A 26,276-nucleotide genomic window follows, 5' to 3' on the forward strand; every position below is an offset into this window, starting at 1 on the left:
TGGGAGAAAAAATACTTTTGCTAAATAAATCCTTTTTGAAATTCTTGAAAGCACTATCACTGGGTGAGGAGAAAGAAAAGAGTTGGATTGGAGAATCTGTTGTTCCAGGATGAAAGGTGAGACCTGTACCGCCAAACGTTCTCAGGCAACCCATAAACGGTATTTTATCGAAATTAAAATTTGAAGGCCAAAATGCTCAGGCCAATTGAATCCACAATATCATTCCAAATTAGACATATGTAGAGGTGATGATACTCTCTTACATTTTACTACTCATTTGTTTAAAGACAGGCGATCCATTTCTATAAATATAAAGCTTTCATAAAACAAATTAATTTTTTATTTAATATACACTTACACAGTGCTTATTATGTACCAGACAACTTCTAAGTCATAACTATTTACTTATTTACTCGTCATCAGAACACTATGAAGTAGATACTGTTATTTCCATTTACAGATGGGGAAACAGAGGCACTAAGAGGTTGTGTGACTTGCTCCAAGTCACACAGCTAATAAATGTAAGCCCAAATTCAAACATAAATGAAAAACTGTTGTTTTATACCCATGAACAAAGTGTAATCGAATACTATTTCCTGGAGCCCGCTCTCTTCTTTTAGAAGTGCCACTTTTTTGTTTCTCTTTGTATTGTTCTTTAAGCTGAGGTAGATCTTCTTTGTAAACCTTTAAATAACGTAGAAATGTTTTTAGAATATATATTAACAAAGGTTTTCACAGATTCCTAATGTAACTTTCAGACATCGTGTTTACTACTGATTACTAAAGTTTTAACAACTGTCTTAAATAGGAAGGTACTTTATGAAACTTACTTCCTTGGGAAGAACAAACTAATTTATATTTTCTGTGTAACACTGACAAGTGCATATTTAATGTTCCATGATTTTTTTGTACTTCTTAAGAGAATATTTTAAAGGGAATAAATAGACGTGTACTGTGACAAAAAAGCTATAGGTAAATAAAATACAGGCACACTTAATCTATCAAGCACTTACTATCAAAGAACACTTCACAAAAGTTTAACTCCTAAAGAGGGAAAGCAAATGGCCACATATTTCTTGGAAAATTAAAAACCACAAAAGATAACAGATGAGCAATCAACAGGGAGTTAAGAGGAAAAAGAAACTAGACTTTTTCAGGGAAAAATTACCTGCCGACGGTAAGTGAGCTGTGTCTCTTGTTCAATTTCAGAATCCAGTTCTGGAACATCAGACAGATCTGAATCTGATTCATCACTGTTAGAGTCAGCCAGACTTTCTGTAATTTTAGGAAATGAAACATTATTTGTTTAAGAAAGATCCATTTTCAAAGCAGCACCGTAACAGTAATGATTAAGAGCTGACTGTGCTGACAAGCCATAAACACTCCGATGAAATTCCCCATTCAAGTGACACAGATGTCAGTAAACTGTACTACAGGTTGCCTTCCTCCCCACTCACTGCAAACTCAACAGCTCCTTTAAGTGCCCTCACTCTCCTCAACGACTGCTACATCAAATTTAAATGTCTGTGCAAGTATAAGTGAATGCAATCTATAATTAACATGAAAACAATCTAATCTATAATTAGCTAGAAAATACTATGATTAACAGATGATTGACATTAAATAACTTTTCTTTGGGGGAAAAAAACTATATACAGAACCTAGATACCCATCTCCCATAGAATACATTAAATGTTTGTTCTGCCAATGTAACTGTCTCTTCATCCATCATTTCATAGATTAAAATGCAACCAAATCTACTTTGTATTCCAGGCTCTGTGAAATCTGACTTTAAGCATATAGACCTCATAGTCTAATTTAAAATTTCCAGTAATACACTATACCATAAGGCTAGATTACATTTCAACAGTAAAATGTTATTTGGGGATTACTGAAGAGTTATTTGACAGAGAAATTGTCAGGCAGTGAGTACTGCTACTCACCTTGGGGTGCTATGTGAAGAGCATCTTTTAGTTTTCTTTCAGGAATAAATCTCCACTGAAAGACGGCGTGATCTGCTCCACCGATAGAAATAACCCACTGATGATCATGTGACCATCTGACATTAGTTACGTGAGCCGAATGGCCAATATATTTTCTAAACTTGGCCCCTATAACAAAAATATACCTTTCAGTTGATGAACAAATGCCAACACAAAAAACCACCTCAAAAAATAATTTCTATACCTGAACCAATGCATCCTTCTTCCATTATCTTAATTATGATCAAAGGAAAATGTTAATTCAAAATTTGTTGGATAAACAAATATGAGTCTACATCAAGGATGTAAATCTTTGTTCTACTGATTCACAATATAATTTAATAGGAACCACAGGGCTGGGAGGCATGATCTTACTGCTTTGAAAAAAGCCTGCAAGCCACAAGATCAATTGATTTCATATTAACATATTTGAATGTTTTGCATTGAGGCCTTTGGTCTTAAGTGACATTGAAACCAGTCTACTCCACACCCCACCACTCTCAGCCCCAGCAGCCACAGGATCCTTTTAAAACTTCAGTCATCAACAAAATACTAGCAAACCTAATAAGCAACATATAAAAAGGATTACACAACATGACCAAATGGGATTTATGCCAGGAAAGCATTGGCTGATTCAACATACAAAAACTAATCAATGTAATATGCCACATTAATCAAAATAAAATATGCCCAGTAGTTGTCCCAACAACTGTCCTTTATAGTCATGTTTAAATCTCTACATTTTGTATACTATCCTTCAATATGAGTTTGCCTGGTGTTTCTTCATGATTAGATTCAGATGCCATTTTTGGCATAGGCAGTGTTGGGTCCTTCTGGATCTATCACTTCAACGGGCTCCGTGCTATCACTAATGATGTCAGGTGATATCATCTGGTTAAGGTGGTATGCACCAGACTCTGTCAAGTGTAACGGAATTGTTTTACTTTGTGGTGAGCTTTTTAAAAATGTATAATGGAAACCATTTCTGTGGATCTAAGTTTAGAATACATTCTCCATATCCTGCTTAAATAAATCTGATATTTGGCAACATATACACAATCCTCTTAAAGCACACTGGGTAGTCCAGCCGGTTTGGCCCAGTGGATAGAGCATCGGCCTGTGGACTGAAGGGTCCCTGGTTCGATTCCAGTCAAGGGCACATGCCTGGGTTGTGGGCTTGATCCCTAGAAGGGGGTATGCAGGAGGCAGCCAATCAATGATTCTCTCTCATCATTGATGTTTCTATTTCTCTCTCCCTCTCCTTTCCTCTCCGAAACAAAAACATTAAATAAATAAATAAATAAATAAATAAATAAATAAATAAATAAAGCACACTGGGTATATAAGGTTTGGCTTCATTTTGATAATATTTTAAAAGTTTTATGTTAAGTTACAGAAGGCCTGAATTACTTATGGATGCACTTTCACATGCATCTAGGAAGCGAACACCTCATAGGCAGGGATCAACAACATGGCACAGCTGGCAGCACCTGGAACTCACCACTTTAGAGGCACCACAGAAATAATCAGCCTAGGCTTTGAGGAAAACTGGGCCCTTATGTTGGAATCAATGGACTGCTTATTTGAATAAAACTATTTCAGCTGTTCCCATAATCACCTTTTACTAAAACTGCATTTAACAGTTGTCCAAAGCTTTTAACAACCAGATTAAAATTATTACTGCATCTGCTATAGATGGTAATGCTCTAGAAATACACTCACTGCACCTAATATAAAGCCCCATACAACAGGAGAGCGCTCTTTGTAAATTCAAACCTCTAAAGAAATTTTGCTTTCCCTGAGTAGCAAGTATGCTTTTTTAAAAATATAGCTAAAATTAACTTGGTTTCCAGGAAGCTCACATTTCATTTTGATATTTGATTACTATTGTTTTCTTTATTTCTTTTTTACTGATGTGAGAGAGAAACATCGATTTGTTGTTCCACTTATTTACGCGTTCATTGATTCTAGTATGTGCCCTGACTGGGGAAGCAAACCTGCAATCTTGGTTCATCAGGATGACGGCCAAACTAAGTGAGCAATCCAGCCAGGGTCTACTGTTATTTTTTTATCTGGTTTTAATACTATGGTATTTGCTCTGGTACTAATATTTTATTCATACAATTATTTTAGTACTTATGGGCCTGTTATAAGCTGACTCAAATACTTTATGGAACAAGGCATGAAATAAATGACAAATACAGAATTTCATTTATTCCCCAGGACTATGAAAAAAATGATTAATATCATCATTTTAGAAGATACCCAAGAAAAAGAGACGATATATAAAAATAACCCCTTATATCTTAAGAGCAAAATAAAGTAATGAAACAGGAACAGACTCATAGATACTGAGATCAGACTGACGGTTGACAGAGGGGAAGGGGGTTGAGGGACTGGGCAAAAAAGGTGAACGGATTAAGTGCAAATCGGTAGTCACAAAACAGTCACAGGGGTGTAAAGTACAGCACAGGGAATAGTCAATATTGCAATTACTTTGTACAGTGCCAGGTAGGTACTTGAAGTATCGGGGGGGGACCACTTTGTAAAGTATATGACTGTCTAACGGTTAGACTCTAACCACTATGCTGTACACCTGAAACTAATTACAAAGCAATATTAAATGTAAACTATAATTGAAAAATATTTTATTTTTTGTTAATGCTCACCTGAGGATATTTTTTTCCATTGATTTTTAGAGAATGGAAAGAAGGGAGGGAGGGGGACAGAGAGAGAGAAAGAGGGAAAGATCAATGTGAAAGAGACACATCATTGCTGCAACCCAGGCATGTGCCCTTGACCAGAAAACTGAATCTGTGACCCTGTGGTGCGTGGGCCGCTACTCTAACCACTGGCCAACACCAGCAAGGACTATAATTGAAAAAAACTTTAAATGACTCAATAAATGAATAAATCACTGCCTTCAAAGTAAAAAAAAAAATAACCCCTATTTCCCCCCATGATTATAGAAAGTAAACAAATGGCAAACAACATATATTAAGGATTAAAAGGAAAACACACTCGCATGTGAGACCAACCAACAAATGAACAGATTCCAAACTATGACATGAACTTGTACAGTTCACTACTTCATCAGAATTCTTGAGAAAAAGACATAAGAAAATGTCACCTAAAAGATATATGTTCAACGAGTTGCATAAATAAAGATAATAAACCATAAGAAAAGAATAAACATCAGTGTACAGTCTGACAATATGAAGCAATTCTGGAAGTGGGAAGAAAAAGAAAGAGATAAAGTATTAGTCCATTCATAATATATGAATTCAAAAATAATTTTCTAATAAAAATGTCATGTGAAAAAAAGTAACATGGCAATAATTTTTAATTAGCAAAATAAAAAAGCAGCTAATTTTGTCTATTTTAATGCAACTTCACCAAATTATCAATGCACATATTTTCAAAAATATAAACCCTCTATTTATCTCAAGACTAACTTTTTTGCAAGAACTTAAAAGTCCTATAAAATAGTACTTTGAAAGAAAAATTACCTTTTCTTAAACAAGGATATCGAAATAATTTTACAATTCCATAGTCATCAGCTGTAACTAAAACTTGTCCAATATAGTTTCCATCTACTGAATTTATATCATTAATATCTGAATACTTGGGCCAAATTCCATTTACTTCAAGGCCTGAAACACATGTCCATGAAGCCCAGTGAACACCTTTTGTTTCATCTTTATTTGTCACTTCTTTACCTCCTAAAAAGAAATCAGTCTTAATTTAGTAAGTTATTTCATTTGATTTTTACTAAAGCATAAATTGTATTGATATCATGGTAAACTCCAAAACTTTTAATAGCTTCCCACCCTGCTAGGTGGCTCACTTGGTTGGATTGCAGTCCTGTACAAAAGGTGGTCAGGGCACATACCTAGGTTTCGGATTTGATCCCCGGTCAGGGGGCATACAAGAGGCAACCAACTGATGTTTCTTGCTCACATTAATATTTCTCCCTTTTTCTTTCTCCCTTCCTCTCTCTGGGAAAAAAAAATCACCTAAAAAAAAAAACCCCCACATGTCTGTGGGTGAGGAATTAAAAAAAAAATTAAATAGCCTCCCACTCCACTTAAAAATAGAACCCATGAACATGTTTGTAAATATGGTAAGAAGAGAGAATAAAATGCTAGAAATTTTTAAAAAGCCAAAATTATACTGATTCAGAGACACACACAGATTTAACTGGATGCAGCTTAGAAGGTTCACCATGTGAAGAATAAAACTATACCCTATTAAAGTCATGCTACAGATTAGTCACAACAGGGTAAGTTAGAAGAAAGAGCAAAAGCTCTAAGAAAATGACAAATCAAGTATTCAAAAAGAAACCTAAGAAGGTACATGGTTGAGAAAAAGAGAGCTTTTGAAAAGGACTGGGAGGGAAAAACGAGTGGGAAGTAATACATTTACATTAGGTAGCAGGACTTTAGGATTGATTCAATGTTCATTACATACAGATTGTTAGTAAACACTATTGAGATGCATTAATTTAATTATGTAGTTGTATCAAATTAATTATTGCAAAAGTGACTAATTCACTATCATACTAAAGAACTAAGAATATTTTGCTCTGTTTTAAATCTCTTTTTAAATCTTTGATGAAAACTTTTTCAAATTTAATTTATTAGCTTATTAATATTGGCAACCACAAATACCCAAACAACTTAAGGTTAGACATTTGTAGCAATTACATAGAAGTTCCACAATAAAAATTGCATTTTTGACTTCCTAACACACACAAGGACTTTACCATATACTGGTACAATGTACATGGTATGGAATTCAACAAAGGTTCTAGATCAAGCATGTCAAACTCAGAGCTAACATGGGCCAAATAAACGAGGTATGTGGCCCACAGGCCACGAGTTTGACATGCTTGTTCTAGAGCCTCTAAGCCAGTGGTTCTCAACCTGTGGGTCGCCACCCCTTTGGGGGTTGATCGACCCTTTCACAGGGGTAGCCTAAGACCATCGGAAAACACATACATAATTACACATTGTTTTTGTGATTAATCACTATGCTTTAATTATGTTCAATTTGTAACAATGAAATCGGGGGTCACCACAACATGAGGAACTGTATTAAAGGGTTGTGGCATTAGGAAGGTTGAGAACCACTGCTCTAAGCAATAAAGCTTTAATTAAGAACCAAAAAGACTTCAATTAATTAGGGCAGCCTTATGGAAAAGATCATAATGTCCAAAATATTAACTCAGGTCTTCACTGATTTCTTATAGTCAAATATAACTGAACTCTGTTTCTAGTGAAATCCTAGGATAATTTACAGGCACTAAAAATCTATAATTTGTGAATAATGTATTAGAAATTTTTACCTGGCATCCTATAAAAAAGTCTTTTACCATTTCCATCATTAGTCTGCAAGTATCTACTGTCTGAGGACCAGTCCAGATGAGTGATGAAACTAAGTGATCCCACACATTCCCCCATTTTTTTGTAACGCTGAGAAACTCCATAAATATCAACTGAGCTGTCGTTGCATCCAACAGCAAGGTAAGTTCCATCTGGTGAATATTTTAACTCATGAATTGCCTCTTTCCTATCTTTAATATGTACAACTTCCGTCATATCTCTGTAAAGAAAAAAAAAACATTAAACCATATGAAAAAAGTCACTATAGAATTAGTTGTTTCCAAATGTGTGTAAAATGACTGTGAGGCTGTATCAAATATTCATAAACAATAAAATAAATGTGAGACAAGTAGTATTAAGGAATAATTATTTTGCTGAACAGAAATATATAAGTACAATATAGTTTGAAACAGGTGAAAAATGCTAAATTTCATTTCCTGAATTACTTCAAGCAGTTTAGAGATTCAGATTAACTTTATGGAGCCATACAATAAAGGAAATAAAGTCGTAAAATTTTATGTTGAAAGAGGAGTCAGCATCTATACAAACTCAGAAGTACAAGAGAAGAGGATGTGTCTGAAAAAGCAAAAGATGTTTTATACATGTTCCAAGAAAGAGATTGAGGTAGAAAGAATAGGCTGGAGAGATGGGCATTTCAGTCTATGTTAACTACGGATTATGAATTTCATCCTAAGGACAGTCCAAAGCTTTTATGTACTTCAGAAAGAGGAGGGATGCAAACAAATGTGTTAGGCATCACTATAGCTGTAGGATGAAAAAGGTTTTAAGGTAAGTAAAACAGGAGGTAAGGAGACCAGCTGAAATACCATTCCACCAAACCAGGGAGGCAAAAGGAAGAAATGAATTAATGGTTTCTGGATTGGGCGGTCCTCACCAAGACAACAGTGTGGTGAATGCCGGAGGGGAGGTGGGGGAGGAAAGAAGGGGATAAATGATGATGGACAGAGACGTGTACAGAGACGTGATGTGAAATAGGATTGTGCACCTGAAGCCCATATAATTTTGTTAATCAGTGTCACCCCAATAAATTCAATAAAAAGATTTCATAAATACTTATCTATACCATATCTATAATTCAACACTAGATGTTAATTGCTTTAACAAATTCTTCAAAGTAGACCCAAACAAAGGAAAAACAGAAGGAACTTTTTTCAAACAACAAAGCCATTCAGCCATTTTTAAAGGCTCAATGTCCATCCCACCCCCTTCAATGACAGAGGAGCATTACTGAAAATCACTACCACCAAGGAATTAAAAGTCAGGACCCAAATTTAGAGTTCAAATTTTAGCCATTAATCTATTAAGCATTCTTAACCCCCAAACCAAAGGTTCTGAGTTAACTTAATTTTCTGACAAAGCATTTTATAAATATAATTTTATATTTAATGAAACTAATACCGGAAATATATGTTAATTAAAAAGGAAATGGGTAAAACAGTAAGTATTAGAAAATTACTATCTGCTTCTGTTTCTCCCCTAATACCATACCTTACTCTAAGTACAGTGAATGAGCCATCCTTCATTCCAAGGGCAAGATGGATTCCATCTACATTTACAGCTGCACAACGAATTGGTTCTTCCATATTACACCTTGCTATTAATGCATGATCTACTAGGCTCCATATCCTGTAACATTTAATTAAAATATAAGAATAGTTAACTGGTGTATGCTTAAAAAATAGACTCTATGAAAACATTTTGGTTAAAATAATAATCTCATTTTAAGATAAATCTAGATTTTAACTGTATACTTCATGGAATTCTTATCCATGAAAACAGAAATACTGTTTATGCTTAAAATGACAAGAGGGGATAGAATCTTTTATTTTGAAACAATGTAATGACATTAATTTTTTAAATAGATGATTTCTACCCTGATCAAAGGGAAGATCTAGATATAATATAGTGGTACATGGCATATACTTTGTATATAGTCTTTCAAATTAAGACTATGCAAATTGAGTCTATTCCAGACTCTAATGTTAAAAATCTACAACAAAAATGTAAAAAGAAAATACCCATTGTTTGAAAATTAAGAATTATACTTCCCAGTAACCTAAAGGACAAAGACAAAATCCTAATGAAAAGTAGTTACTCTTTTGAAGTAAGTTATTACAAACTTGTTTTATATCAAAACTTATGGGATACAGCTGACACAGTACTTAGGAGGAACTTTGCAGATATTATAAAAACAAAGGCAGCAACTTAATGAACAGGCATCTACCCCAAAAGGTTAGGAAAAGATCAGTAAAACTAAGTAGATTCTTAAATGTTTTTCTAGCAGCATCTTTTAAAAAAAACTATTCTGTGTGTTGCTGTCTTATAGGAAAAATGATTCTGTATATTTTTATATATCCAGGGAAATTTGCTAAATTCTTTTTAATTCCAATTATTTCTCTGTATCTTCCTTTCAATTTTCTACATATACAATCATAATACCTATAAATGAGAGTTGTTTCTTCTCTTACAGTCCAAATATCTATATCACCCTATACATAAACACATAAATAGTATATCACGCATATATATTTGGCCCTGCTGTGCTAACAAAGACTTTTACTCTACAGCTGAATATAATGGTGAGAGTGGAAATCATTGTCTTCCTGATTTCAAAGGAAAAACTTCAAAGTTTTAATATATATACCACATGACAGACATATGATAATTACTGAAGACTTTCTATGTTCTACCACAGGGATCAGTAAACCAGAGCTGGTGGGTCAAAGGGGGCCCACTGCCTGTTTTTGTACAGTCTGCAAACTAAGAAGTTTTCTTTACATGTTTAAATGGTTGAAAAAAATTAACAGAATAACATTTTGAGACATGAGAAAATCATATGAAATTCAAGTCAAAATCAAATCCGTAAATCAAGTTTGATGGAAACAGCCACATTTATTTGTTTACATATTGTCTATGGCTGCTTTTACACTACGGAGGCAGTGCTGAGTCGCCCACTGCAAAAGAGACGGCAGACAGTGTGTGACATATCACTTTGCACACTCCTTCAGCGCACTAAATTGACAGCTATACTTTGATAGAATTTTGAGTGCCACCTATATTATCATATGGTGACAATATATTATTTTTAATTTCTAGTACATACCCATCCATGTCAGAACAAGAAAAACAAAACAAAACACAGAAAAGTAGCCGAAACCGGTTTGGCTCAGTGGATAGAGCTTCGGCCTGCGGACTGAAGGGTCCCAGGTTCGATTCCGGTCAAGGGCATGTACCTGGGTTGCGGGCATATCCCAAGTAGGAGATGTGCAGGAGGCAGCTGATCGATGTTTCTCTCTCATCGATGTTTCTAACTATCTCTCTCCCTTCCTCTCTGTAAAAAATCAATAAAATATATTAAAAAAAAAAAAGAAAAGTAAACTTTGAGTACTGCATTTTTAAGGCACATTTTTAAAGCTAATTACAAATTATACTGTTACTGAATTAGTAAAGCATTGTGTTTATTTTGCAATGACACGATAGCTTTTTAAAAAGAATACAAATATGTGTTATTTTCAGACTAAGCGCTCATCACAATATGTTCAACTCACAGGAAACCAATGGTCAGAAAATTTAAAACAAAATATCTCATTGCAGAATTTCTTTAAAATTAAAATGAGGTTTCCACAAAAGTAAGTTTCTGAGTGGCTCATTTGTTAGGCAAGCAAAGAAAACTGTTTATTGGTAAAGGATTAACTAAATTATTTTGAATGGCAGCAGCTGAAGAAATGTGTCTGGAGAAAATAAAAGTAAGACTATTAGCTTTTTGGTGAGAACAGTTTGCTCAAGGAGATGATGAGAGTGTTGGGAACAACACCAACAACTAATTAAAAACAAGGAAAATAATTTTAAGTGGCTGGTTTTCCTTGAATTTTGATAAATCCACAGATGTTACGGATACTACTCAGTTGTTTACTTGAGGTGCCAATGCCAAGTTTGCAGTGATAAACAAATAGCTTCTATGAACAGTCTGTGTGGAATAACTGTAGGCTAGAATATTTTTAAAGGCATTAGTGAGAAAGCACTAATCTGACACCACATAAAGTGGAATCAAATGGTGGTAAAAATATGGGGGGAAATGCTTCAGACTAGTTTATAAAGCCTGTGAAAACAGCCAGGTGTTTCTCCAGTAAAATGGGTTTATTTGACTACAAAGAAGAATTGTAACTGGAACATGTTGTCTAATGGTGAACCACACACAGTCCAGAGAAACAAAGGAGAGGAAACTCATTTATAAAGGAGAAGAAGCTGTGAGAGCTGTTATAAAACAGAGCTGTTCCCACCCTGGCACGGGTGGCTCAGTTAGTTGGAGCAAGTATTGGTACCCCAAAGGACCCGGGTTTGATTCCCAGATAGGGCACATACCCAGGTTTTGGGTCCATCCGCCTACAGGAGGAAACAGATCAATGTTTCTCTCTCTCTTTCTCTCTCCCTCCTTCTCCTTTCCTCTCTCTCTGAAATTAGTAAAAATATATTTTTTAAAAAACCCACAAAATAAAAAAAATTCTTCCTGTTGTTCTCCTTGACCCCGGGGAATGAGAGCTCCCCCTTCTGGCCTCCTAACTTCATTTTAAATGAGGTTTCTGTTTATTAATTCTTACAAAGCCTACGTATTCATTGTATTATTCTTTAGCAAGTATTCAGCAAAAAAAAATTTTGAACTGTTTCTTTGAACCAATAGTGATAACCCTGAGCTTCATTTGCGCTTGTGGATCTAACCTCCATTTCTGTCAGTAATAGAAGTGAAAAACTCAAACTTGCACTGCTAAACAGCAGTTTAATGGCTTAGCAGTGATAAGTTTTTATTGTATTTTGATCTCAGAGCCAAGAATGAAATTTTTCTGAACCAGAACTGCTCTCAATTACTATTATTAAACACTGAACAGTGGCATTGGAAATTAGCTTTTGCTACAGATTTGATACTGTTTCTTAATGAATTCAATCTAAAATTATAAGGCAAAAGCAGCCTTTATATGTGCAGCCAGTACTGTGGTGAAGTTATCTGGACAACAATTTATTGTTGAATAAATTACAGCATATCCATGCAATGGAATATTACAGGATATTAAAAAGGTGGAGGTAGCTCTGTATATTTTGAAATGGAACAACTCCAACTTAATGTTTTTTAATGGGAAAAAAACAAATCTTATAGTTAATTCTATTAATTTTTAAGTGCCTCTTAATTATGTTCATTTGTTATATCACAAAAGTTGACAAAATTTAAATGTATTTTTAAAAAGTTTTTCTTATGTTTAAGAACAAATTCCAGCCTACACTATTATTTTATAATTGGCTTACCTGACTGAACGATCATCACTTCCAGTCACGGCCAAAGGTTTTGTAGGATGGATGGCAAGTGCCCAGAGTTCACCCTCACAATGCCCTTGCATAATTAGGAAGGGTTTCTTTCTTTCATGCACCACAATTTCAAAAATTTCACTGTCCTGTGTTCCAACTAGAATGTGGTCACCTCGCCAACAAACACTCCTCACAGACAAACCTAGTCAAAAGTGAATTGTATTTAAGAGCAATGCTGTAATAATAGAATTCCGATGGCCTAAACTGGTATTAATTTTTATACCTTTCTATACCTTAGATGTAAGATAAAAGAAATCTGTAAATCTCTGTTCCATACATCTTTTTCAATTCTCTGTATTGTTTTCTATATGGAATACTTCTCTTTTTATTATTATTATTATTATTTTAATTCTCACCCGAGTATGAGGTTTAAAAAATTTTTTAATGAAAAAAGAAAAAGAGACTTCTACTTTTACTGTATACTTCACAATTCCTTTTGTAGCCTGGGGAAAGCTGATGTTTCTCTCAGTTTTCTTATCTATACATTACGACCAACATAGAGGTGCTGTGTACAGTTTCCTCCAACCCTTGACACACTTTCTTTTCAACAGTTTATTTGCTAAAGTTACATCTAGCATTCTAATAGTAAAATCGTTTCAAGACCCAAGGTTACCAAGTAAGTATCTATCACATCTCTCGTTAGGTCCATTATAACAGTCATCAGATATGAAAGAATCTTTGTCGTAACAGTAAACCTAGACTGGCTTTAGGCAAAATTTCTCTTCAACAGAAAAATTCCAATGAAATGTATACACTGTGAACGGGCAAATGTCTCATTATATTTATAAAACATACATTCATGCTTCCTGAAACAGACAATCCTAGGTAAATTTAGAATTTGCCTAGTAATGAGATACTATTTGGTTTGTTATTACCTTTGTATCCCTGGTCTGTTTCCCTGAGATCAATCACAGTAATTGGTTTAAAAGTTAAATCCCAAAGACGAATACAGCCATCTCTGCCACCAGTGGCAAAGCCTTCTTCACAAGCATTCATGCTAAAAATTCCTGCCTGGAAGAGGAAATAATTTAACATTTTACATTTTAAGAAAATCTATACAATCTAGAAATAGATTATATATAGCAACTCAATATATGACCAAAGAGGTATTTAATGATATGCACATAAAAGAAAATAAAGTTAAACCTTATATCCTATAAAAATTAATTACAGCTAGGCATAAAATTAATTCTGTTATAACATTTTCCAAGTCACTGGACTGATCAGAACGTTCTCTATATTATGTAATCTTCTGTTCTAAGACAAGAAGATAAGCAGTTAACATCAAAAAGTGTTTGGAAATATTTAAATGTACTTACAGTATGGGCCCCTTGTATTGTTCGAATGAGATTGATTCCTTTCCATACATATATATCCCCATTGAGTGCACCAGAATATGTTAACTCATCTCTTGCACAGGCCAGGCACAATATTGTTTGAAGGTCGCCAGTCTTACCAAAGACTCCTCGTTTTGGGGTCAGAGCATTTCCACATAAACTCCAGAACTAAAAGATACAGAGTATAATCAGATTACCAAAGAATGCTTATAAAATAAAGTAAAACATTCCCAATACTTTGATGCTACTTTAGAGCAGCAGACTAAAAATTACCTAAGATTTTCCCTTATGATACAATAGCATTCAAGGTTCACATCCTCATCCTAGTGTTGTCAACAGCTAGTTAGAGCAGATAAGTCACTGGTTTCAATACTTATCTGTAAGAATAACGGGGGGCGGGGGGGGGGGGGGGATGAACTACATTACTTTTTAAATATGCTACGCTTCCCTTAGGTTTCTGAAGAGAAAACCACACGAAACTTAGGTTGAAAAGTTGGGAATGAGCTAGCAATGAAGATACTATATACTAATAGGAAAAAGAACTGCCGAAACCGGTTTGGCTCAGTGGATAGAGCGTCGGCCTGTGGACTGAAGGGTCCCGGGTTCGGTTCCGGTCAAGGGCATGTACCTGGGTTGTGGGCACTTCCCCAGTGGGGGATGTGCAGGAGGCAGCTGATCGATGTTTCTCTCTCATCGATGTTTCTAACTCTCCATCTCTCTCCCTTCCTCTCTGTAAAAAATCAATAAAATATATTAAAAAAAAAAAAAAAAAAGAACCAAACCTAATGTTCAATCTGGTAAAGACAGCAAAGACAGGGAAAAATAAAAGGATTAGTATGTTGCACCCGTTGATCTTTTCAAAGCTTAAAAAATAAGAGAGATACATATTTGGAATAACTGGTTCATTCTTGGGAAAACACAGGGAAGTCAAACAGGTCAAATATAAATCTTCATGACCAGAAATTTGTTCTTCTTTGTGAATTCAGGTAAATTTTAATAGTTTGCAGAGAGAAAAAAACAAAATTGGGGCAAAGGCAGATATACACACACACACACACATACACATACATACACATACACATACATACATACACACACACACACACACACACTAGAGGCCTGGTGCATGAAATTTGTGCACGGGAGAGGGGTGTCCCCTCAGACCAGCCTGCACCCTCTCACAATCCGTGACATCCCTCACAATCTGGGACTGCTGGCTCCTAACTGCTCGCCTGCCTGCCTGCCTGACTGCCCCTAACCCCTCTGCCTTCCTGCCTGATCTTCCCTAACTGCTCACCTGCCTGCCTGATTGCCCCTAACCACATCTGCCTTGGCCACAGCTGCCATGGCTTCGCAGGAAGGACTGTCTAGAACAGCCATGGGCAAACTATGGCCTGCGGGCCGGATCCGGCCCGTTTGAAATGAATAAAACTATTGAAAAAAAAGACCGTACCCTTTTATGTAATGATGTTTACTTTGAATTTATATTAGTTCACACAAACACTCCATCCATGCTTTTGTTCCGGCCTTCCGGTCCAGTTTAAGAACCCATTGTGGCCCTCGAGTCAAAAAGTTTGCCCATCCCTGGTCTAGAAGGTCATTTGGCTGTCTGGTCTAATTAGCATATTATGCTTTTATTATTATAGATATATAAAATAGCTGTGTATAAGGTAATTAGGCCCCAAGAATAAATTCAACTTTATAATAACTAAATTACTATTTTAAATAATATAATATAATTTGTTACTATTATATACTTAAAAATCTCACCTGACCTTCAAGATCTTATTTTAAGACCTAAAGATCTTAATTTAAAACATGAAGCCTCAAAGAACTAAAAATTATGATGCTGATCTACTCAAATAACTAATGAATGTTTTAATCAAAGAAAGTTTATGATTTTTACATTTTAAAGTTCCATGATTTTGTGCATAAGGATAGTTGATTTTCTTTCTTTCAGCAAGTCCCAACTTCAATCTATTATTTTCTTTTAGAACAGTGATGCTCAACTGTGGCTGCACATTAAAATAACCTGGGGGAAATGATAAAACATAGTACATCTGGTCCCCACTGAGATAAATGGAGATAGTATTTAGATGAATCACTAGACAAATGTGGCTTTTTTTATATACATGCATCTAGAATCAATCCTTTATTCTTTTTGACATATGTGGCTCTTGAGAATACTGCCAGTGTGACTGAGAAATGAGTATTAAATTTTATTTAATTGTAATTAATTTAATTTAAATAGCTGTACTGGCCAGTGTAGTTCTAGATCATCTTTGGGATTTAGTTTCCTCATATGTATTGTCTGCAGAGAGCTACCATGTTATTCATTGCCTCTACCAAATGTAAGGAAATATAGTAAAAATATATATATATAGTTTGTTTAGTTTAATTGAGAAGATAAGATTTTTTTAATCTGAAAATGAAAAATTCAGCTTTATAGTATAAAACAACAGTAAGGTCTCTATTTATTAATTTGCCAACAATTTATTGACTTAATATATATCAAGTACTGTGTCAAACTTATGTTCATAGAAGATGAACAAGACAAAACTTCTACCTTCATAGCACTTATACTACATACTTTAAACCTAGCACAGAGCCTACTCATTATCAAATCAGGACCCAGATTTGCAGCAGCAGCCAAAGATGCTCTGGAGAAAATGTGGATGTAAGTGAGAGTATCAGAAGAATGTCCACACAAAACCCTACTTACTAAGAGTTAGTTAACTGTTACATCAGATATCGGGAGAAAAGCAAGTATTTCCAATTTGCATTACGGATTTAAAAGTAATTATCAACCTAAGAGTGAATACCACTGACTATATGGGCTTCAAATCCTGAACTATAATTATGAGACAAAACTCAAAGCTTCCATATGCAAAGTAAACAGTGACTATCAAAGGCTGAAATCAAATAAGAGAACTTATAGAGAAGAAAAGGTAACACTGTCAGAAAGCTGACCAGGTGCCAGGCACTCCGACATATATACTGTCTTACTGAATCACCACCTCTCTGAGGGTGGAACAGCAGCCCGTTTTAAGATGTGAAAAAAAGCTCAGAGATTAATGACTCATCCCAGGTCAACAGTTAGTAGGTGGCAAAGCCAATTCTATCCCTGATGCTTCTGCCACAATGTTTTATCTTTGTGAATGAAAACTCAGTTTACTTGGTTTTCTATTCTCACATTTTACTTTCTAAGTGAAACATGCAGCAGCAAAATAACAGTGCAAAACCTTATTTCATTAGACTCTAAATTCCTTTATGGGAAGTGTTCTATTAATTCTCTGTTTATATCTATGTCCCTCTCATAGGTTCCTCACACAGTAACTACATAATATTTGTTAGACTGAACATTAAGATATTAAAAATGTTGACATTTAAAAATAAGTACTGTCAGAATCCTAAAACTATCCTAAATTATAAATAGTGTGATATGTACTCAGCGGCAGAGAGGAAGTTAACATCCTATGTAATAAAAGGGTAATATGCAAATCGACTGAACAGCGGAACGCCCATGGCCTCTCACCCCGGCCGCCCCTAACCCCAAGGGGACCCCCCGCCCCAGCCAGCACACCCCCAATGGGCCCCCATCGGGGAGGGCTGGCTGGACCCCACCAGTGCAGAAATTTATGCACCAGGCCTCTAGTGACTCTTATACAACAAGACCCTTCTAGTACCTTGATATGTTTTACACCACAGCTGACAAGTTTATTTGGCTGGTACAAATCCCAAGAAATATCAAATATCTGTAAACAAATCAGATTTATGGTTAAAATACTTAATTTCAGAATCATTTAACAATGTTGTCCAAAAGACCAAATAACCCCCAAACTCTACCTATCATAAAGTCATGTTCCTCAATAATAATAAAAATCTTATGAGAAATAAAGTAAATACATAAATGATAAGGAACAAAAGCTGTATCTTGCCCAGCCAGCATGGCTCAGTAGTTGAGCATCAACCTATGAACCAGGAGGTCACAGTTTGATTTCTGGTCAGGGCACATGACTGGGTTGTGGGCTCAATCCCCAGTGTGGGGCATGCAGGAGGCAGCTGATCAATGATTTTTCTCTCGTTGATGTTTCTATCTCTCTCTTTCTTTCCCTTCCTCTCTGAAATCAATCAAAATGGTTTGTGTTTTTTTTTTTAAAAAAAGATGAGCTGTTCTTTATTTAAAAAAAAACACAAAACTATTTCTTAGTTTCTATGAACTTATGAAACAACTACATGAACTTATGAAGCAAGTAGTAGAATGGCAATTAACAACTCTATTTTTAATTCTTTTTTTAAAATATAGGCCCATAGCCCTAACCGGTTTGGCTCAGTGGATAGAGTGTTGGCCTGCGGACTGAAAGGTTCCAAGTTTGATTCCGGTCAAGGGCATGTACCTTGGTTGTGGGCACATCCCCAGTAGGAGGTGTGCAGGAGGCAGCTGATCGATGTTTCTCTCTCATCGATGTTTCTAACTCTCTCTCCCTCTCCCTTCCTCTCTGTAAAAAATTAATAAAATATACTTAAAAAAAATATAGGCCCATAAATAACAAGAATGGTTCGATACAACTAGGGCATAGGCATTTCTACAAAAGAAAAATCTGAATGGAACACACACTTAACACATACAGCCAGAAAGCTTTCTATCATGCAGAACTACTTTCATAAAGAATCCAAACATTTATTTCATAGTGCAAATTCTATTTTTATTTTTATTGTTTATAGGTCAAACAAAATTAACTTATGCACTTAAATTTTGGAGATCCCCAGGCTCTGTTCCTTTCTAAGATTCCATAAATTCTAAATACACACAAACCATTTTTATTACAAAAACAAACAAGAAAAAACCCCAGATGAAATCAAACATGCATTAGAAACATGTACTTTAATAATAAATATAAGAAAAACTAATATTTGAAAAATAATTTCATAGCAGAAAATAATTCTGCTATCTGGTAGTCTTCATCATATTTCTTTGACACCTGCCAGCACAATGATGTAAAATGCTCAGTACCTCTAAAAATACACTAAGTGATAGCCTTCAGTGATAATGAAGAAAGAATACATCTTATAAGTTAATGGTTAGCAACTCACCAAAAAAACAGATTAAATGAAAAACATACTGACGCAACTTTAAAATACTAACCACAAAATAGTTTTAAAAGTTCCAATGACAGTATCATTTTTCATAATAATCTATTTACTAAATCCAAAGTACTAATGTGTGAAATGCTTTGTTCTAAGTCAGAATACAAAATTGTTTAATAAGCTATACTTAACATTTTAATAATCTAAATTGTGTTTTTTTGTGTGTAACAGGACTCTCTGAGAATCTGCTAAAAACCAAAGGTTTTTTTCCCAAAACGCAAATCACACAAATGTTTCTATACACTTTTACAGATTCATAGATTCCCCCGAAATAGAATCAATGACTATCCCTCCTGTGCTGGTTTAGCTAAACATTTTATTACACACAAAGAACTCAGACATTTTAAAGAGTTTATGATAAAATTCTGATGTATGTTTATATAAAAGTAGTATAATATTTAATTCAAAAGCTGACATCATATTCTTTATGTTAATTTTAAACATCTTAGAATAATATATTTTTAACAAGTTTCATAAATAAAAAATGTTAGGTCTCTAAAAACCCTAATTCTAATACATAATTTTAAATTCACACACGAAATATCGTTTTCATCTTAACTATGAAATATATGTAACAAATCAGTGGTTAACCAAACTAAACAGACCATAGGCCTTTACCATTCGATTTTTAAATTGAGGTTTTAGTGTCACAAAATTCATCATTTTTGCTGAAGCAACTGGGTTAAAAGTTTTGTGCTAACACTACACCTATTGAGTCTACAATACATATGCATTCTAATTACAACTGTACTTTAAATTTTTAATTAGATATGAACTATTGGTCAATAACAAAAGACAGAAACATAAAATCCCCTGACACCCTCTGGCCGTTTCCCATCCAGTACCCATTAGAAACCAGAAAGGCAATACTTACTCTATCCGTGTGACCAGGAGCCATAGATAACATTTTTCCCCTTTTCCAATCCCAAACACAAACTGCATTTTTTGAATCGAGTCCAACTGAAACCAAGCGCTGAAATATTTCCAAGAAGTCCCGAAGGGCAGGCAAACAGATAAAAAAGGAACCAAATTATAAATGGCAAATTCTAATCGTATTAAAAACATCAATAGTTATTTTTATAGACTTTATTGAGAAAGGCTGGATATATCTCATCTTGTTAATATTTGCACATATATGTGATTCTTCACATTAAGAAACAGAAGGATGACTTCCATGTCTAACAGTAGGATTGACAAAATACCCTAAACATCTCTCCTGTCAAAAACTAAAAATGTTAGATAAAATGTAAAAACATCTTTTAAATGTACTACTGAGCTGTCAAAAATTAAGAAATCTGAGAACAAAAACAAAGTTGTTTCATATGGGAATCTGGAATAGTAAGAGCTCGTACGTCCATCCACTTTAAAGGTGTCAACTAAGTCCTGGTAAGCCTGATTTTGTTCTGTTGGCTGAACAGGAATAGGAAATAAAGTTTAAGACACGCCAAAGGTAGGGATTTGATATGCAAACCTCTAACTAAAGCATCGAACTCCTCAGAGTAAGGGAAAACAAGAAACTATCCTATTTTAAGGAGGGGTGGCAATGCATGGAGGGAGAAACACTACCCTGAAAATCTGTAGCCACAAGCAGCCTTCCTGTGGCTGTAAGGCCTAAATCCACATTAATCATCAATCCGAAATTTTCATTTAGAGTGGTCCTAAGGATTGCAGAATCTTCAAGCATTTTTCAACAATGTTACATAGGCAGATATAAATACTATGTGGAGGACTAAAACACCCATCCCTCAAAGTATTTGTAAAGATAGCAATCAATAAAAATAAAATAAAAAATAAACAACCTGTTCCCTATAATCACAGACATAAGAGACATGAGTGAGAATCAGAAAGTCACAACAAACAGCAAAATCAGTCCTGCAAAACATCAGACATTGGATTTATCAGATTATATAAAATAAGACTTAAAAATAGCCCGAGCTGGTTTGGCTCAGTGGATAGGACGTCAGGCTGCAGACTAAAGGGTCCTGGGTTCGATTCCAGTCAAGGGCACATGCCTGGGTTGTGTGCTTGAACCCCTGTAGGGGTGCATGCAGGAGGCAGCCGATCCATGATTCTCTCTCATCATGGATGTTTCTCTCTCTCTCTCTCTCTCTCTCTCTCTCTCTCTCTCTCTCTCTCTCTCTCTCTCCCTCTCCCTTCCGCTGTGAAACCAATAAAAACATATTTTTTTTAAAAAAAAGACTTAAAAACATCTTCATATGAGCAAAGAATAGGAGGCTATAAAAGTACCCAGGCAGATTTGAAAAAGCAAAGAGAATTTCTAGATATGAAAAAATAAATGAAATTAAAAACTCATTGGAAGAGTTAAATAGGCGATTAGAGGGGAGTAAAGAGAGAATTGAAAAGAGGAGACAGTGAGATGGAAAGTAGGAGAGGGGTTAAGAAACATGAAAGATGAACTTCTGGCCATGAATGAGTATTAGGGTCTGAACTTGATCCTCGGCTATAAACAATCCAAAACTGTATAAAATACATGAAACAAAATGTTTTCAGACATTCATAATAGGAAGTGAAGAACTGTGAATCCTGAAAGGGGGGAAAACAAACAAGGTGAGTCGTGAAATTGCCCCAGCCTTTATCTAGAAGGCAATTTCCAGACTACAGCCCAGAAGGGTGGAATCCAAACAGAGGCCAGCAGACTTGCTGATTTGAGAAGACAGCCTAGAGTTCAGAGAAGCCAAGATGGCTAGTAATTTGCAGAACAGAGAAAAAGCTCCATAAAATCAGTTTATAAGTCCCCTTGAGAACACCAACATTTCATGCACAGGGTAAAATCCTGAGGCCAAGCAAAGAACAAATTCTGAGGAAGAAAAAACAATTACGAAGAAGCTAGGCCAAAAAACTCCCAAAGATCACAAAGGGTCAGTCACTCAAGACTTAATTTACACATATGAATGAAAAGCACCCAAATAGTAAATGCATAAATACGATTTTTCTTATTTTTAATTTGCCTTTTAAAACTAACTATTCTAGGCAAAAAATAACAAGTTATTATGGGGTTTACAAAACATGTAGGAATAAAATGAATGAGAACAACAGTACAATAAACAGAAGGAAAGGAAACAGAAGACATATTTTTCCCTACCATTTCCAAATGTACATGATGCTTCATTAAGATCACAAAATTTTGAATCACAAAATAAGCCTAAACAAATTTTTAAAAATGAAAATACAGAGTACATTTTCTGTATTTTCAAAAACAGAAATCAGAATAGCATGAAGTTATTATCCTATGAGGTACTTTTATTATCTCCACTTAATAGGTAAGAAAAATAAGCTACTGGTTTCTGACAAAAACAGAAATCAGAATAGTATGAAGTTTACACAGGAAATCCTTCAAATATTTATAAATTAACAAGACATACTTCTTAGTAAATGAAGGGTTAAAGAAGAAATCACAAGGACCAACCCACAACACAGACTTTGAAAAGCGCTGATTTAGAAGCAGGGGTTGCAAACGACAATTCTCAGGCCAAACTCTACCTGCACCCCGGTTTTTGTAAATAAAGTTGGAACACAGCCACACACACTCTTTTACAAGCTGTCTATGATGCTTTCACACTACAGTGCAGAGCTGAGTCGCTGTCACTGAGACCACATAGTCCACAAAGCTTAAACTATTTATTATTTGACTTGTTATAGAAAGTTCACCAATCTCTGGGTTAGAGCATAGATTCTGGTAGCTGACTGCCTAGATTTGAACACCGCCCCATCTCTCACTAACTGGATGACTTTGGACAGTTCTTAAGCCTCTCTGTATTTTAGTTTCCTTACCTATTAAGAGGGGATAATAAAAGTACCTCATAGGGTCAATATGACAATTAACATATATACACACAGGGTGGGACAGAAGTTTACAGTTGTAAGTATGTGAAACACAGTTTATTCTTGTATTGTTATTTATTATTGTACTAGAGGCCCGGTGCACAAAAATTTGTGCACTCGGGGGAGAATGGGGGGTCCCTCAGCCAGGCCTGTGCCCTCTCGCAGTCTGGGACCCCTCGGGAGATAACGACCTGCTGGCTTAGGCCTGCTCCCGGGTGGCAGAGGGCAGGCCCAATCCCTAGGTGCAGCCCCTGGTCGGGCTCAGAGCAGGGCCGATTGGGGAGTTGGGGCGCCACCCCCTGTCATGCACAGAGCAGGGCGGATTGGGAGGTTGCAATGCCACCCTCAGTCATGCTCAGGGCAGGGCCGATTGGGGGGTTGGGGCACCGCCCCCTGTCACACTCAAGGCAGGGTCGATGGGGAGGTTGCGGTGCCACCCCGTCACGCAGAGAGCAGGGCCCATCAGGGGGGTTGGGGCTCCGTACTCTGTCATGCACAGAGCAGGGCCAATCAGGGGGTTGGGGTGCTGCCCCCTGTCACGCACAGAGCCACAGGGCGATCAGGGGGTTTGGGCGCTGCCCCCTGTCACACTGATCCCGGTGCCGGGAGGCCTCTCGGCTCCGCTGATCCCGGTGCTGGGAGGCATATTACCCTTTTACTATATAGGATAGAGGCCTAGTGCATGGGTGGGGCTGGCTGGTTTGCCCTGAAGGGTGTCCTGGATCAGGGTGGGGGTCCCCACTGGGGTGCCTGGCCAGCCTGGATGAGGGGATGATGGCTGTTTGCAGCTGGTCACACACCCTTCAGGGTGGGGGTCCCCACTGGGGTGCCTGGCCAGTCTGGGTGAGGGGCTGAGGGCTGTTTTCAGGCTGGGACTGAAGCTCCCAACTGCTCCTTTTTTTCTTTTTTTTTTTTTTAATTCTGTGCCAGCTTTAGCCCTGAGGCTTGGCTCCAGCTCTGAGGCCTCAGCTGCTGAAAACAGGTATCTGGTTTGTTTCGGTTCTATAATCGAAACTCTGTATCACCTCCAGCTCTGAGATCCCAGCTCTCTGAAAGCTGGTTTCTGGGGTTTTGTTTAACTTCTATATTTGTTACAATGTTTTTTAAACTGCAAGCTCAGAGGCCGGTAAGGCAGGCAGGGAACATTGCAGTCCACTGTCACTGAAGCAAGCAAGCCTCATGTTCAGTTTAAGCTGCCTGGCTGCTGGCCGCCATTTTGGCTGGCAGTTAATTTGCATATCGCCCTGATTAGCCAATGGGAAGGGTAGCAGTCGTACGCCAATTACCATGTTTCTCTATTATTAGATAGGATTATTTTCCATATGAACAACTGTAAACCTACTTTTGCCCCACCCTGTATATAAACGAGTTAGAAGAGTGCCTGGAATATAGTTAATGTTATATAAGTGTTTGCTATCATCATCATCAGTTTACCATAATTATAATTAGCTTTAAGAACCTATTTCCTCTTCTTGTCCAAATGAGAAATGTCATCTAGTACCCTGTTCGAAACCGTTTCTGCAAAGTACAGTTGCTATTTAAACCCCAAATGTGTAGAATGAATGGTTCACATGAAAAGAGAAAGAATAGTCCTGGTTGGCTGATGTTGTTCAGTGGATAGAACATCAGCGCTTGCACCAAAGGTTTGTAGGTTCAATCCCCGGCCCTGGTTGGGGCACATTTAGGAGGGAACCAATCGATGTGTCTCTCTCACATTGATCTGTTTCTCTCTTCCCCTCCCCCCTTCTACTCTGTCTATATCAATGACAAAAAAAATATACTCAGGTCAATCTTTAATATTTGAGAACAAGAGGTTTCAACAAACACCTAGCTAAAACGAAGATATTCACCTCTTGCTACAGCAAACTGTGTAGAAATTAAAATGTCACAAGACAACTATAAAGTGAATAACAAAGGGGCTCTGTCCTTTCTACCATTGCCTCTTCTCTCTGGCTCAACTCATCATACACACAAAACAAGTCACAACTGGCTAAAAGCTTTAAAACTCCATGGAAGTTTTTAGTAAAAAGTTCTGGCATACTAAATACTCAAATAAGAAAAATATTCCAATAGCCACAGCTAGACGCATCCCATGTGTTACTGCAATTGTGAAATACTTTCAAATAGTGGACAATTAAACTTAAAAGACCTTAGTGTGGGGATCTTTGTGATCTCAGGGTTCAATATATAAGATCTAACTCAGTGGTTCTCAACCTTCCTAATGCCGCGACCCTTTAATAAAGTTCCTCATGTTGTGGTGACCTCCAACCATAAAATTATTTTTGTTGCTACTTCATAACGGTAATTTTGTTACTGTTATGACTCGTAATGTAAATATCTGATATGCAGAATGTATTTTCATTGTTACAAACTGAACATAATTAAAGCATAGTGATTAATCACAAAAACAATATGTAATTATATATGTGTTTTCCGATGGTCTTAGGCGACCCCTGTGAAAGGGTTGTTAGACACCCAAAGGGATCGTGACCCACAGGTTGAGAACTGCTGATCTAACTGTTACAACGTTACAAAGTAAAAATCACTCATTTTGAAAAAGACACAGGACTTCATGAAGTAAATATTGGTCAAATCATACAGAAAGCCATTAAATTAGATGTTAGGATCTGGAAGAGCAATACAAGAAAAATTTTTAAAAATGCAATAGGCACTTGAGGTATGTTTAGATTATCAGGAGGTTATTTGAAGGCCCTTGAAAAAAAAACAAAAAACAGTGAAATCCCCTAATATTTTTGTAAAAATGACCCTCGTTATAATTATGTGCCAAAAGTCAATGGTAAGCCAAAGCATTTCATTTTGTACCAGCATATAGTTGACAAATTAGGTTAAAAACGTCAATTCTTTATTCTTGGTTCATTCTACAAATTAGCAAAGTTGTAACTATAACAGATTTTATGAAATATGAGAAATGTGCTTTTATTATTTTAAATTATGGTTATATTTTCAAGATAAAGTACTAAATTTCCCTTCCCCTTATTCCTCCCCCATTTACTATAAAATTTTAGCCCCTGTTTGATGTGGCTTTATATAATTAGCCTTTTTAGGCCCTAATTATTCTACATAAGGGAGACTTCCAGTGTTAGCATAGATACTCAATCCATTCAGAAGAACCTCTCTAGGAAAAGAACATCCAGCATTGCTACCAACAGGGAAACTAATTCATTGGATAAATCTTAATTGGTCAT

General features: G+C 36.1%; 1 protein-coding gene and 1 long non-coding RNA gene across 15 annotated transcripts in view; one reads left to right on the forward strand and one right to left on the reverse strand.

Annotated features, from left to right (window-relative positions):
* EML5 (EMAP like 5) overlaps window positions 1–26,276 on the reverse strand; it is a 111,060-nt gene that overhangs the window by 76,881 nt on the left and 7,903 nt on the right. For 13 of the 14 annotated variants that reach the window (XR_004968428.1, XM_036314886.1, XM_036314874.1 and 10 more), the window contains exons 3-13: window positions 20,102–20,200; window positions 17,766–17,834; window positions 14,062–14,247; window positions 13,618–13,753; window positions 12,683–12,884; window positions 8,876–9,013; window positions 7,330–7,586; window positions 5,492–5,704; window positions 1,944–2,111; window positions 1,169–1,275; window positions 566–684 (exon numbers count right to left, since the gene is read on the reverse strand). Coding sequence is in view for 13 of the 14 variants with exons in the window: in XM_036314886.1 (XP_036170779.1) it covers window positions 566–684; window positions 1,169–1,275; window positions 1,944–2,111; window positions 5,492–5,704; window positions 7,330–7,586; window positions 8,876–9,013; window positions 12,683–12,884; window positions 13,618–13,753; window positions 14,062–14,247; window positions 17,766–17,834; window positions 20,102–20,200 (1,694 nt within the window). In the remaining variant the exon portion in view is untranslated. Of the gene's footprint in view, window positions 1–565; window positions 685–1,168; window positions 1,276–1,943; window positions 2,112–5,491; window positions 5,705–7,329; window positions 7,587–8,875; window positions 9,014–12,682; window positions 12,885–13,617; window positions 13,754–14,061; window positions 14,248–17,765; window positions 17,835–20,101; window positions 20,201–26,276 lie in introns of those variants that run through there. The other variant, XM_036314920.1, reaches the window with a different exon arrangement.
* Window positions 75–7,651, forward strand: LOC118659064. Its single transcript, XR_004968449.1, has 2 exons — window positions 75–116; window positions 7,372–7,651. It is a non-coding gene; the product is annotated as an uncharacterized LOC118659064 (long non-coding RNA).

This window comes from Myotis myotis, unplaced genomic scaffold (assembly GCF_014108235.1).
Source record: "Myotis myotis isolate mMyoMyo1 unplaced genomic scaffold, mMyoMyo1.p scaffold_m19_p_1, whole genome shotgun sequence".
Lineage (NCBI taxonomy): Eukaryota > Metazoa > Chordata > Mammalia > Chiroptera > Vespertilionidae > Myotis > Myotis myotis.